This window comes from Meles meles, chromosome 10, assembly GCF_922984935.1.
Source record: "Meles meles chromosome 10, mMelMel3.1 paternal haplotype, whole genome shotgun sequence".
Classification (NCBI taxonomy): Eukaryota; Metazoa; Chordata; class Mammalia; order Carnivora; family Mustelidae; genus Meles; species Meles meles.
This window is the reverse complement of record NC_060075.1, coordinates 93,663,900-93,679,214: the sequence shown is the minus strand read 5'-3', so window position 1 is coordinate 93,679,214 and position 15,315 is coordinate 93,663,900. Positions and strand designations below refer to the sequence as shown.

Below are 15,315 nucleotides of genomic sequence, written 5' to 3'. Positions count from 1 at the left end.
TATCTTTAGGGTAAATACCCAGTAGTGCAATTGCTGGGTCATAGGGCAGTTCTATTTTCAACATTTTGAGGAACCTCCATGCTGTTTTCCAGAGTGGTTGCACCAGCTTGCATTCCCACCAACAGTGGATGAGGGTTCCCCTTTCTCCACATCCTCGCCAGCATCTGTCATTTCCTGACTTGTTAATTTTAGCCATTCTGACTGGTGTGAGGTGATATCTCATTGTGGTTTTGATTTGTATTTCCCTGATGCCGAGTGACGTGGAGCACTTTTTCATGTGTCTGTTGGCCATCTGGATGTCTTCTTTGCAGAAATGTCTGTTCATGTCCTCTGCCCATTTCTTGATTGGATTGTTTGTTCTTTGGGTGTTGAGTTTGCTAAGTTCCTTATAGATTTTGGATACTAGCCCTTTATCTGATATGTCGTTTGCAAATATCTTCTCCCATTCTGTCAGTTGTCTTTTGGTTTTGTTAACTGTTTCCTTTGCTGTGCAAAAGCTTTTGATCTTGATGAAATCCCAATAGTTCATTTTTGCCCTTGCTTCCCTTGCCTTTGCCGTTGTTCCTAGGAAGATGTTGCTGCGGCTGAGGTCGAAGAGGTTGCTGCCTGCATTCTCCTCAAGGATTTGGATGGATTCCTTTCTCACATTGAGGTCCTTCATCCATTTGGAGTCTATTTTCGTGTGTGGTGTAAGGAAGTGGTCCAATTTCATTTTTCTGCATGTGGCTGTCCAATGTTCCCAGCACCATTTATTGAAGAGGCTGTCTTTTTTCCATTGGACATTCTTTCCTGCTTTGTCGAAGATTAGTTGACCATAGAGTTGAGGGTCGATTTCTGGGCTCTCTATTCTGTTCCACTGATCTATGTGTCTGTTTTTGTGCCAGTACCATGCTGTCTTGATGATGACAGCTTTGTAATAGAGCTTGAAGTCCGGAATTGTGATGCCACCAACTTTGGCTTTGTTCTTCAATATTCCTTTGGCTATTCGAGGTCTTTTCTGGTTCCATATAAATTTTAGGATTATTTGTTCCATTTCTTTGAAAAAAATGGATGGTATTTTGATAGGGATTGCATTAAATGTGTAGATTGCTTTAGGTAGCATGGACATTTTCACAATATTTATTCTTCCAATCCAGGAGCATGGAACATTTTTCCATTTTTTGGTGTCTTCCTCAATTTCTTTCATGAGTACTTTATAATTTTCTGTGTATAGATTCTTAGTCTCTTTGGTTAGGTTTATTCCTAGGTATCTTATAGTTTTGGGTACAATTGTAAATGCGATTGACTCCTTAATTTCTCTTTCTTCAGTCTTGTTGTTGGTGTACAGAAATGCAACTGATTTCTGTGCATTGATTTTATATCCTGACACTTGACTGAATTCCTGTACAAGTTCTAGCAGTTTTGGAGTGGAGTCTTTTGGGTTTTCCAAATATAGTATCATATCATTGGCGAAGAGTGATAGTTTGACTTCTTCTTTACCAATTTGGATGCCTTTAATTTCTTTTTGTTTTCTGATTGCTGAGGCTAGGACTTCTAGTACTATGTTGAATAGCAGTGGTGATAATGGACATCCCTGCCGTGTTCCTGACCTTAACGGAAAAGCTTTCAGTTTTTCTCCATTGAGAATGATATTTGCGGTGGGTTTTTCGTAGATGGCTTTGATAATATTGAGGTATGTGCCCTCTATCCCTACACTTTGAAGAGTTTTGATCAGGAAGGGATGCTGTACTTTGTCAAATGCTTTTTCAGCATCTATTGAGAGTATCATATGGTTCTTGTTCTTTCTTTTATTAATGTGTTCTATCATATTGATTGATTTGCGGATGTTGAACGAACCCTGTAGCCCTGGAATAAATCCCACTTGATCGTGGTGAATAATCCTTTTAATGTACTGTTGAATCCTATTGGCTAGTATTTTGGTGAGAATTTTTGCATCTGTGTTCATCAAGGATATTGGTCTGTAGTTCTCTTTTTTGGTGGGATCCTTGTCTGGTTTTGGGATTAAGGTGATGCTGGCCTCATAAAATGAGTTTGGAAGTTTTCCTTCCGTTTCTATTTTTTGGAACAGTTTCAAGAGAATAGGAATTAGTTCTTCTTTAAATGTTTGGTAGAATTCCCCTGGGAAGCCATCTGGCCCTGGGCTTTTGTTTGTTTGGAGATTGTTGATGACTGTTTCAATCTCCTTACTGGTTATGGGCCTGTTCAGGTTTTCTATTTCTTCCTGGTTCAGTTGTGGTAGTTTATATGTCTCTAGGAATGCATCCATTTCTTCCAGATTGTCCAATTTGTTGGCGTAGAGTTGCTCATAGTATGTTCTTATAATTGTCTGTATTTCTTTGGTGTTAGTTGTGATCTCTCCTCTTTCATTCATGATTTTATTGATTTGGGTCCTTTCTCTTTTCTTTTTGATGAGTCTGGCCAGGGGTTTATCAATCCTATTGATTCTTTCAAAGAACCAGCTCCTAGTTTCATTGATTTTTTCTATTGTTTTTTTGGTTTCTATTTCATTGATTTCTGCTCTGATCTTTATGATTTCTCTTCTCCTGCTGGGTTTAGGGTTTCTTTCTTGTTCTTTCTCCAGCTCCTTTACGCGTAGGGTTAGGTTGTGTACTTGAGACCTTTCTTGTTTCTTGAGAAAGGCTTGTACCGCTATATATTTTCCTCTCAGGACTGCCTTTGCTGTGTCCCACAGATTTTGAACTGTTGTTTTCATTATCATTTGTTTCCATGAATTTTTTCAATTCTTCTTTAATTTCCTGGTTGACCCATTCATTCTTTAGAAGGATGCTGTTTAGTCTCCAGGTATTTGGGTTCTTTCCAACTTTCCTCTTGTGATTGAGTTCTAGCTTCAGAGCATTGTGGTCTGAAAATATGCAGGGAATGATCCTAATCTTTTGATACCGGTTGAGACCTGATTTGTGACCCAGGATGTGATCTATTCTGGAGAAGGTTCCATGTGCACTAGAGAAGAATGTGTATTCTGTTGCTTTGGGATGAAATGTTCTGAATAGATCTGTGATGTCCATCTGGTCCAGTGTGTCATTTAAGGCCTTTATTTCCTTGTTGATCTTTTGCTTGGATGATCTGTCCATTTCAGTGAGGGGAGTGTTAAAGTCCCCTACTATTATTGTATTATTATTGATGTGTTTCTTTGATTTTGTTATTCATTGGTTGATATAGTTGGCTGCTCCCACGTTAGGGGCATAGATATTTAAAATGGTTAGATCTTCTTGTTGGACAGATACTTTGAGTAGGATATACTGTCCTTCCTCATCTCTTATTATAGTCTTTGGCTTAAAATCTAATTGATCTGATATAAGGATTGCCACCGCAGCTTTCTTCTGATGCCCATTAGCATGGTAAATTGTTTTCCACCCCCTCACTTTAAATCTGGAGGTGTCTTCGCGTCTAAAATGAGTTTCTTGTAGGCAGCATACTGATGGGTTTTGTTTTTTTATCCATTCTGATACCCTGTGTCTTTTGATTGGGGCATTTAGCCCATTAACATTCAGGGTAACTATTGAGAGATATGAATTTAGTGCCATTATTAGCCTGTAAGGTGACTGTTACTGTATATTGTCTCTGTACCTTTCTGATCTACTCCTTTTAGGCTCTCTCTTTGCTTAGAGGACCCCTTTCAATATTTCCTGTAGAGCTGGTTTGGTGTTTGCAAATTCTTTCAGTTTTTGTTTGTCCTGGAAGCTTTTGATCTCTCCTTCTATTTTCAATGATAGCCTAGCTGGATAGAGTATTCTTGGCTGCATGTTTTTCTCGTTGAGTGCTCTGAATATATCATGCCAGCTCTTTCTGGCCTGCCAGGTCTCTGTGGATAAGTCTGCCGCCAATCTAATATTTTTACCATTGTATGTTACAGACTTCTTTTCTCGGGCTGCTTTCAGGATTTTCTCTTTGTCACTAAGACTTGTCAATTTTACTATTAGGTGACGGGGTGTGGACCTATTCTTGTTGACTTTGAGGGGGGTTCTCTGCATCTCCTGGATTTTGATGCTTGTTCCCTTTGCCATATGAGGGAAATTCTCTCCAATGATTCTCTCCAATAGACCTTCTGCTCCCCTCTCTGTTTCTTCTTCTTCTGGAATCCCAATTATTCTAATGTTGTTTCGTCTTATGGTGTCACTTATCTCTCGAATTCTCCCCTCATGGTCCAGTAGCTGTTTGTCCCTCTTTTGCTCGGCTTCCTTATTCTCTGTCATTTGGTCTTCTATATCACTAATTCTTTCTTCTGCCTCATTGATCCTAGCAGTGAGAGCCTCCATTTTTGATTGCACCTCATTAATAGCTTTTTTTATTTCCACTTGGTTAGATTTTAGTTCTTTAATTTCTCCAGAAAGGGCTTTAATATCTCCAGAGAGGGTTTCTCTAATATCTTCCATGCCTTTTTCGAGCCCGGCTAGAATGTTCAGAATCGTCATTCTGAACTCTTGATCTGACATATTACCCATGTCTGTGTTGATTAGGTCCCTAGCCTTCGGTACTGTCTCTTGTTCTTTTGTTTGTGGTGATTTTTTCCGCCTTGTCATTTTGTCCAGATAAGAGAATATGAAGGAGCAAATAAACTACTAAAAGGGTGGCAAAGACCCCGGAAAAATGCGCTGTAACCAAATCAGAAGAGACCCCAAATTGTGTGGGGGAGAAAGGGGATAAAAACAGCTTCTGAAAAAAGAAGAAAAAAAAAAAAAGAAAGAAAAAAATTTAAAAAATAAAACAAATAAAAAATATAAAAAAGAAAGAAAAAATATATATATTTAGATGAACTAGTCAAAAAATGTTAAAAAAGAAAAGGGTAAAAGTTTAAAAAAAAATTTAGTAGAAGAAGAAAAAAGAAAAAAGAAAAAAAAATTGAAAAAAGAAAAAAAAATTGAAGTAGCCGCAAGACTAAAGAATCATGGGGAGAAAGCCATGAGTTCCGTGCTTTGCTTTCTCCTCCTCTGGAATTGCTCTGCTGTCTTAGGAATTGAATCTGCTTTCTCCTTGATAGATGAACTTCGTCCTGGCTGGATATTTTGTTGATCTTCTGGGGGAGGGGCCTGTTGTAGTGACTCTCAAGTGTCTTTGCCCAAGGCGGGATTGCACCGCCCTTACCGGCGGCCGGACTAAGTAATCGGCTCGGGTTCGCTTTTGGGAGCTTCTGTTCCCTGAACGCTTTCCGTAGAGTTCCGGAGGACGGGAATGAAAATGGCGGCCTCCCAGTCTCCAGCCCGGAGGAGCCGAGAGCCTGGGGCCCCACTCCTCAGTGCGCCCCCAGAGGACAGCACCCAATCACTCCCGTATCCCCAGCCTCTAGCCGCGCTCCGAGCTCACCCAGCCTGCGACCAGTTCAAGGTAACCCCGAGCTGAGAGTTTAGTCCTCGGCTCTGTCTCTCCAGCCGGCTTCTCCGTTCTAATACCTGCGAGCTCTCCGACACTCTGACACCCCCTATCCTTCTGTGACCCTGCGGGGCTTGGGGCCACGCTGGCCCCGCGTGGGCTTCACCCCGGTTTAGCCCCTGGAGCAATGTCCCTCAGTGGAACAGACTTTTAAAAGTCCTGATTTTGTGCTCCGTTCCTCCGCCGCTTGCCGGGAGCCGGCCCCTCCCCCCGCAGTCTATCTTCCCGTCGTTTTAGATTCACTTCTCCGCCAGTCCTACCTTTCAGAAAGTGGTTGATTTTCTGTTTCTAGAGTTGCTGTTCTTCTTCTCTTCGCTCTCCTGTTGGATTTGTAGGTGTTTGCAATGTTTAGATAAGCTATCGAGCTGATCTCCTGCTACCTGATGTAGTCTCAGGCTGCTACTTCTCCGCCATCTTGACTCCTCCCCCCTGTTCTAATTGTTATTCCATTTTCTTCAACAGATAAAAATCCTGATGAAGATATTTCTCCCAAGCCCACAGTTTTTCTTCCTTCAGTTGCTGAAGTAGAAGTCCATAAGGCTGGAACATATCTTTGTCTTCTTGAGGACTTTTTCCCTGATGTTATCAAGGTAGATTGGAAAGAAAAGGATGACAAAACAATTCTGAAATCTCAGCAGGGAGACACCATGAAGACGAAGGACACATACATGAAATTCAGCTGGCTGACCGTGACTGGAGCATCAATGGATAAAGAACACAAATGTATCGTCAACCACCGAATTAATAGGAGTGAAGTTGTTCAAGAGCTTCTTTTTCCTTCAATAAACAAAGGTATGTGCACATAAAAATGAATATAACCACACAGAACACTTTGTTTCAAAGGGAAAACCCTACCTATTCTGTTAAGTATTTTTTAAAAGAATTTCTTTATGTATTTGACAGACAGAGGTCACAAGGAGGCAGAGAGGCAGGCAGAGAGAGAGAGGAAGGGAAGCAGGATCCCTGCTGAGTAGAGAGCCTGATGCAGGGCTCAATTCCGTGACTCTGGGATCATGACCTGAGCCTAAGGCAGAGGCTTTAACCCACAGAGCCACCTTGGTGCCCCCTTTCTGTCAAGTATTAATGACAACAAATATATATATATATATATATAATATTTTCTCTAATGTTGTGTTCTTTAATGATGGCATAAATGTCTCACTATTTCCCAATAGAATTCAAATAGTGTGGGCTTTGAAGGCACCCGGATACCTCACTCAGTTGAGCATCTACTCCTCATTTATTCAGCTCAGGTCAAGATCTCAGGCTCTTGAGATCAAGACCACCATCAGGCTCCATGTTCAGCACAGAGTCTGCTTGAGTTTCTTTCTGTCTGCCTCTTCTCCCCGTGTTCTTTCTTTCTCAAAATAAATAATGGATCTTAATTAAAAAAATAGTATGGCCTAAGGAACATACAGAGAATAAAAGAAAGACAAACTCACTTAGCCTTTCTCACATCAGTTTCATCATCCAAAATATTATTGTCACACTGATAAAATTTCTACTTATTGTATGGATTAAATGAAAAAATACGTGTGAAAGCACCTAGCAACCTTGCACATAAGAAAGGTTCAGAGAGGGGCGCCTGGGTGACTCTGTTGGTTAAATGACTGCCTATGGCTCAGGTAATGATCCTGAAGTCCCTGGATCAAGTCCTGAATGAGCGTCCCTACTCAGCAGGGAGTCAGGTTCTCCCTCTGACCCTACCCCTTTCATGTTTTCTCTCACTCACTCTCTTTCTCTCTCACTTACAAAAAAAAAAAACAAAAAAACAAACAAACAAAAACAAACAAACAAAAAAAAACTTTAAAAAATTATTTCAGGGATGCCTGGGTGGCTAAGTTGGTTAAGCGCTGCCTTCGGCTCAGGTCATGATCCCAGCGTCCTGGGATCAAGTCCCACATCTGGTTCCTTCCTTGGCAGGGAGCCTGCTTTGCCCTCTGCCTCTGCCTGCAACTCTGTCTGCCTGTGTTCTCTCTCTCTCTCTCTGACTAATAAATAAATAAAATCTTTAAAAAATTATTTCAGAGCAATATCCTCACTTTATTTTTATAATATAATTTTATCCTATTTTTTCAGTGTTCCAAGATTCATTGTTTATGCACCACATTCACTGCTCCATGCAATACGTGCCCTCCTTAATCCCATCACCCGGCTTATCCATCACCCACTCCCCTCCAAAACCCTCAGTTTCTTTCTAAGAGTCCACAGTCTCTCATGATTCATCTCCCCCTCCAATTTACTCCAATTCACATTTCCTTTCCTTCTCCTAATATTCTCCCTGTTATTCCTTATGCTCCACAAGTAAGTGAAACCATATGAGAATTGACTTTCTGTTTCATTTATTTCACTCAACATAATCTCCTCAAGTCCTGTCCATGTTTATTCAAAAGTTGGGTACTCATCCCTTTTGATGACTGGGTAATATTATAATTCAATATATGGACCATACCTTCTTTATCCATTCATCTGTTGAAGGGCCTATTGGCTCTTTCCACAGTTTGGCGATTGTGGCCATTGTTGCTATGAACACTGGGCTACATATGGCCCTTCTTTGCATTACATCTGTATCTTTAGGGTAAATACCTAGGAGTGCAATTGCAGGGTCATAGGGTAGCTCTATTTTTAATTTCTTGAGGAATCTCCGCACTGTTTTCCAAAGTGGCCGCACTAACTTACATTGGCCAGCAGCACTGTTTGAGTGTTCCCCTTTCTCTACATCCTCTCCAATACTTCTTATTTCCTGTCCTGATAATTTTGACCATTCTAACTGGCATAAGACAGTATCTCAATGTGGTTTTGATTTGAGTTTCCCTGATGGCTAATGATGATGAGCATTTTTCCATGTGTCTGTTAGCCATTTGTATGTCCACTTTGGAGAACTGTCTGTTCATGTCTTCTGGCCATTTTTTGACCTGATTATCTCTTTTTTGGGTGCTGAGTTTGAGGAGTTCTTTACAGATTTTGGATATCAGCCTTTTGTCTATAGCGTCATTTGCAAATATTTTCTCCCATTCAGTGGGTTTCCTCATAGTTTTGTTGACTGTTTCCTTTGCTGTGTAGTAGGTTTTTACCATGATGTAGTTCAAAATTCATTTTCGCTTTTGTTTCCTTTGCCTTTGGAGACATGTCTTGAAAGAAGTTGCTGTGGTCGATGTTGAAGAGGTTACTGCCTATGTTCTCCAGGATTTTGATGAATTTCTGTCTCATATTGAGATCTTTCATCCATTTTGAGTTTATCTTTGTGCATGGTATAAAAGAATGGTTGAGTTTCATTCTTCTCTATGTACCTGTCCTATTTCCCAACCACCATTTATTGAAGAGACTGTCTTTTTTCCCCTGAATATTCTTTTTTTCCTGCTTTACGAAGATTAGTTGACCATGAGTTGAGGAACAGGGCTCTCTATTCTGTTCCATAGATCTATGTTTCTGTTTTTGTGCCAGTACCATTCTGTCTTAGTGATCACAGCTTTGTAATATAGCTTGAAATCAGGCAACGTGATGCCCCAAGCTTGGTGTTTCCTTTTCAACATTTCCTTGGCAATATGGGGTCTTTTCTTATTTGAAACAAATTTTAAGATTGTTTGTTCCAGCACTTTGAAAAATGCCTGCGGAATTTTGATCTGGATGGCATTGAAAGTATAGATTGCTCTGAGCTGTAGAGACATTTTAACAATGTTTATTCTTCTGATACATGAGCGTGGAATGTTTTTCCATCTTTTTGTGTCTTCTTCAATTTCTTTCATGAGCGTTCTATAGTTCCTCCAATACAGATCCTTCACCTCTTTGATTAGGTTTGTTCCCAGGTATCTTGTGGTTTTTAGGTGCTCTAGTAAATGGAATCTATTATCTAATTTCCCTTTCTATATTTTCATTGTTGGAGTATAAGAAAGTAACTGATTTCTGTTCCTTGATTTTGTATACTGCCACATTACTGAATTGCTGTGTGAGTTCTAGTATTTTGGGTGTGGAGTCTTTTGGGTTTTCCATATAAAGTATCATGTCATCTGTGAAGAGAATGAGTTTGACTGACTTCTTTGCCAATTTGAATACATTTTATTTCTTTTTGTTGTCTGATTGCTGTTGCTAGGATCTCTATGATGATGTTGAACAACAGTAGCAAGAGTGGGCATCTTTGTTGTCTTTCTGATCTCAGTGAGAATGCTGTCAAGTTTTCCATATGAGAGTGATATTCACTGTGGGTTTTTCATAGACAGATTTTAGGAAGTTGAGGAATGTTCCCTCTATTCCTAAACTCTGAAGACTTTTAATCACAGAAGAATGCTGTATTTTGTCAAATGCTTTTTTCTGCATCAATTGAGAGGACCCTTTGTTTCTTCTCTCTTCTCATATTGATTTGTTCTATCACATCGATTGATTTACAAATGTTGAACCAACCTTTCACCCCATGGATAAATCCCACCTGGTCATGGTGGATAATCTCTTTCATGTACTGTTCGGTCCTCTTTGCTAGGATCTTGTTGAGAATCTTGGCATCTATATTCGTCAGGGATATTGGTCTAAAATTCTCCTTTTTGATGGGGGCTTTACCTGGTTTGGGGATTAGGGTAATGCTGCCTTCATAGAAAGAGTCTGGAAGTTTTCATTCTGTTTCTATTTCTTGAAAGAATGTCAGGAGAATAGGTATTATTTCTTCCTTAAATGTTTGATAGATGTCCCCAGGGAATCTGTCAAGTCTGGACTCTTTTTTATTTCGAGGTTTCTAATCACTGCGTCAATCTCGTTACTAGATATTGGTGTATCCAGGTTGTCAATTTCTTCCTCTTTCAGTCTTGGAATTTATAGGTCTCCAGGAATACAAGCACTTCTATGTTGCTCAACTTACTGGCATATAGTTGTTGATAACAATTTCTGATGATGGTTTCTATTTCTAGGTATTAGTCATTATCACTCCCATTTCAGTTATAATTTTGATCATTTGGGTCCTCCCTCTTTTCTTTTGGATTAGTCTGGCCAGTGGTTGGTCGGCCATATTAATTGTTTCAAAGAACCAGCTTCTATTTCGTTGATGTGTTCTACTGTATCTCTAGATTCTAACTCATTGATCTCTACTCTAACCTTAATTATTTTCCTTCTTGTGTGTGTGGTTGGCTTAATTGGTTTTTGATTTCCCATTATTTAAGGTGTAAGGAGAGTTTGTGTATTTGGGATTTTTAAAATTTTTTTGACTGAGGCTTGGATGACTATATATTTTCCCCTTAGGACTGCCTTTGCCATATCCTATAGGTTTTGGACTGATGAGTCTTCATTTTCTTTGGTTTCCTTGAGTTGTTTAAGTTCTTTTTTGATTTCCTGGTTGATTCAAACATTTTTGAGCAGGATGGTCTTCCACTTCCAAGTGTTTGAATTCCTTCCAAACTCTTTCTTGTGGTTGAGCTCCAATGTCAAAACATTGTGGTCTAAGACCATGCAGAGAATAATCTTAGTCTTCTGGTATTGATTCAGCACTGATTTATTTGCAACCCATTATGTGGTCTATTCTGGAGAAAGTTTCATGTGCTCTCAAGAAGAATGAGTATTCTGTTGTTTTAGTGTGGCATGTTTTCTATATATCTATGAGGTCCATCTGATCCAATGTGTCATTCAAAGATCTTGTTTCTTTGATGATTTTCTGCTTAGATGATCTCTCTGTTGCTGGGGGTGCCGTGTTAAGATGTCCTAAAATTAATGTATTCATATCAATGTGACTCTTTCTTTTGATTAACCGCTGGCTTATGTAGTTGACTGCTCCAATGCTAGGGGCATAAATACTTAACAATTGTTAGATATTCTTGGTGGACAGACCCTTTAAGAATGATGTAGTGTCCGGGCACCTGGGTGCTCAGTGGGTTAAGCTGCTGCCTTCGGCTCAGGTCATGATCTCAGGGTCCTGGGATCGAGTCCCACATCGGGCTCTCTGCACTCTGCTTGGCAGGGAGCCTGCATCCCTCTCTCTTTCTCTCTGCCTGCCTCTCTGCCTACTTATGATCTCTCTCTCGTGCTGTCAAATAAATAAATAAATAATCTGTCTTGAAAAAAAAGAATGATGTAGTGTCCTTTTGTATCTCTGAATACAGTCTTTAGCTTAAAAACTAATTTATTTGATATAAGAATCACTACCCCAGCTTTCTTTTGAGGCTGGTCACTTTAAGTCTAGGTTTATCTTTAGGTTCCAAATATGTCTCTTATAGACAGCATATGGGTGGGTCCTGTCGTTTTATCCAGTCTGCAACCCTGTGCCATTTTATGGGTGCATTTAGGCCGTTCACATTGAGAGTGATTATCAAAAGATAAGCTTTAATTGTCATGGTGTTGCCTGTGAAGTCCTTGTTTCTATAGATTGTTTCTGTAAATTTCTGTTCTATGTTACTCTTGGGTTCTTTCTTCTTTGATAGAACCCTTCTTAATATTTCTTGTAGTTCCAGCTTTATTGTCACATACTCTTTTAAATCTTGCTGGTCTTGGAAGGTCTTTATCTCTCCATCCATTCTGATTGTCAGCCTTGCTGGATAAAGTATTCTTGGCTTCATGTTCTTCTCATTTAATGCCCTGAATATGTCTTGCTAGCCCTTTTTAGCTTGCCAGGTTTCTGTAGAATGTCTGATGTTATTCTGATGGTCCTTCCTCTGTGCATAAGGAATCTCTTCACCCTAACTGTCCTTAACACATCCTCTCTGAATTTATGACTCGTGATTTTCACAATTAAATGTCTGGAGATTGTTCTAGACTCATTGATTTTCTGGGGTGTCCTCTCTACCTCTAGAAAACGAACACTTGTTCTATTCCCCAGATTAGGTAAATTCTCATCCAGTGTTTTTTCAACTATATCTTCTAATCCTCTCTCTCTCCACCCCCTCAGGGATCCCAGTAATTCTGACATTGGAATGTTTCAAGGCATCATTTATTTTCCTAATTCTGTTTTCACGGTTTTTAAGCTGTTTATTCTAGGTCTTCTCCTGATACTTCTTTTCTCTCAGCTTTTCTTCTAGATCATTCATTCGATCTTCTGCCACATTTACCCCAGATGTTAGAGTATTGAGATTAGATTGGATCTCATTGATAGCGTTTTTAAGTTCTGCTGGATCAACTCTTATTTCTGTCCTTAGAGTTTCTATTTTGCCACTAATGGTCTTCTCCATCATAGTCATTGTCTGGATAATTGTTACCTTGAATTCTATTTCCAACATATTGTTTATGTCCATATCCAATAGTTCTGTGGCAGAGGTCACAGTCTCTGAATTTCTCCTCTCTTGGGTGTTCCTCTTCCTAATCATTTTGGTAAGAGATGCTTAAGAGGTTTTATACTGGATATATCAAGCATGATCCAGTCAAGGTGCACCTTGCACAGTTTTGGAGCAATCAGAAATCCCCACCAAAAAGAAAGAAGAAAGAAAAAAGAGAGAGTAATGGAGAAAAAAAAAAACAGCCAAAATGAGCCCCAGAAGTAAGATTTATAAGGTACATAAAGAAAAATACCAACAAGGAGACCAAGAAAAAGAACAGAAAAGAAAAAGAAAAGAAAAAACAGCCAAAATGAGCTCCAAGAATAAGATTTATATAGTACATAAACAGAAAAAAATACACATAAACACTGACAGAATAAGATGGGAAGGTGTTAATAAACCCTTGATGTGGACGAGGAAGGTTATTTCAGTTCACCCTGAGTGTATCCTGTTATGTTTCAGGGAAATTAAAACTGGTTTATATAGGGGTAGTATTGAATAGGGGGAAAAAAAAAGACTACCTTGAAGCTCATATCTATCTATCTATCTATCTATCATCTATCTATCTATCTATCTATCTATCTATCTATATTAAAAAAACCACAGGTATAAGTATGAAAAAAGTTCAAGTTAAAAATTATTATGTAATGTGGTGTATTAAACATCTAGTTGTAGTGATAAGCTATTTAAAAAAATAACAGAATAAGAATGAGAACAAATTTTTAAAAAATGTGTTTATGAAATATTCATATTTGGGGGCAATAATGGGGGCTTAATATATTGTTTTCCCCTTATTGTTGGGGTTTTTTCACTTTTATCGAGATCCTGTGGTTATTGTCGTCTTGTTCTTTCGATTTGTCTTCTGGGGGCAGGGCCTGTGCACTGTTTTTCAGTCAGTCTTGCCTGGGCTGAATTGCCCTGCCACCTATCAAGGGGCTGGGTTCTGTGGAAACTGGCTTTTCAGGCTTTGTTTCTCTGGAAGCTTTTGTTCTTTCACAGCTTTTTGTGGCTTTTTGGAGGGTTCATGCAAAGTAAACTGTCCACACCCAGATCTCCACCTCAGAAAGAAGCCTCAGTCTACTCCCCTCTGGATTGTTCAGAATACACAGACTCCCCCTCTGCAAACTCCATTGAACAGTGCAAACTGCCACAGGCATTGCCTGGTCCCACCCACCACCTCAGTGGTCATCCTGAGGCCCACACTTGTCTCTGCACCCCCGTGCCCTAAAACTGTGAGCAATATTGGTCCAGGTGAGTCTGATTCTGGTGGCTGCTGTTGCCGACTGCCTAGAGTCCACGTCCATCCTGGGTGCACTCAGACCCAGTGGCAGTGCAGGTCATGGAAGGCTGTGGGCCCAGGGACCTCAGGCAGGAGCTTATACCAGGTTCTCTCAGTTATGGGCAGGGGTGTGCCCAGCCCCAGTGGTGGTGCAAGCATTGGAAAGCTGCGGGCTCAGGGACCACGGGCAGGAGCCCCTGTTGGGCTCTCTCAGGCTTTGGTGGGAACAAACTGTGACCCCCCCCTTAAACCATGGGCTTAAGTCCGTTCCTGTGGCCACCCAATTCTACCATTTGCTCTCAAGACCCTTTGTTTTCTCGTGCAGTTTTAACCAGACTCCACGTTAATGCTGGTCTGTGAGCACAGGACACTTTCATATTGTTGTTTACTTCCCAATGTGTCGCTTCTAGTGGCTCCCTCCCTTCTGTTTATCCTCTGCTAACAATCCGAACACTCCCACTCTGCTTTACCCCTCCACTGATGATCTTCTGCCCCCGTAGAAATCCAGACGTGTATAATCTTACATCTCAGGCCGATTTCATGGGAGTTCAGAGTGTTCTAGTAGATATTTAGCTCACTTTAGGGGACTGGTTGAAACAGGGTCTCTTACTTCTCTGCCATCTTGCCAGAGTGCCCTGCCGCTTTTTAAATGAAATGTACAGAAGGTCCACTGTTCATGATTTTACTTGATCAGGAAAGAAGAACAATTATATATCTTTCAAGAATATTCTTCTCAGCATCACAGTCCTTTTCACTTTAATGTTGATCTACTCAAAGTATGACCCATTAACAATGAGTTACAGGGCACAAAATGCTGTTCATTTGATGGAACCGAATCACAGCTCAACCTGAAATAGTAATTTGGCTATTGAGGTTTAGTGTGATCTTGTGTTTTTCAGATTTGAATTTTATATACCAGAAAAAGGTGAAGTGTCATAAGTAAAGATTGGGTGAGGCTCACATGCATAAAGTTTATTTCATTGTATAAAATGAATATATTTCTTTCCATTAGTAAAGCTGTTCGGCAACAATTATTGCATTCCTAGTGAATGCCAGGCTGGAAGGGGTGCAGGATTAACTACTATCCCAATGAGGATCATTACCGTAATGCAAATAGACTTTTCCTAATCACTCAGGGTCCCTTATGATTCAGGTATGATATAGGCATCATGTCCCAATGGAGCCCCATTGGTGTAGAGATCAGTTTAGACCTTGTGGGCAGTCAACTGAAAGTACCCTAGCCCACGGTGATCCAGTAACTCAGTAGATTCAATCATGTCCTGGAATAAACAACACAGACCAAGGCTACAGAAGGCTCTTAAGAAGTAGCCAGTTTATACTTTTCACTGTGATTCACAAGCAATGTTTAAGCAATGAGAAACACATAACAAGAACTGTGAAGAGCTTTCTATATACAAGTTTAAA

General features: G+C 40.0%; 1 gene segment (V, D, J or C); it reads left to right on the top strand.

Moving 5' to 3' along the window:
- LOC123951552 overlaps positions 1–15,315 on the top strand; it is a 38,105-nt gene that overhangs the window by 11,608 nt on the left and 11,182 nt on the right. Inside the window, 1 exon segment of the C gene segment in view lies at positions 5,851–6,180. Coding sequence covers positions 5,851–6,180 — 330 coding nt within the window.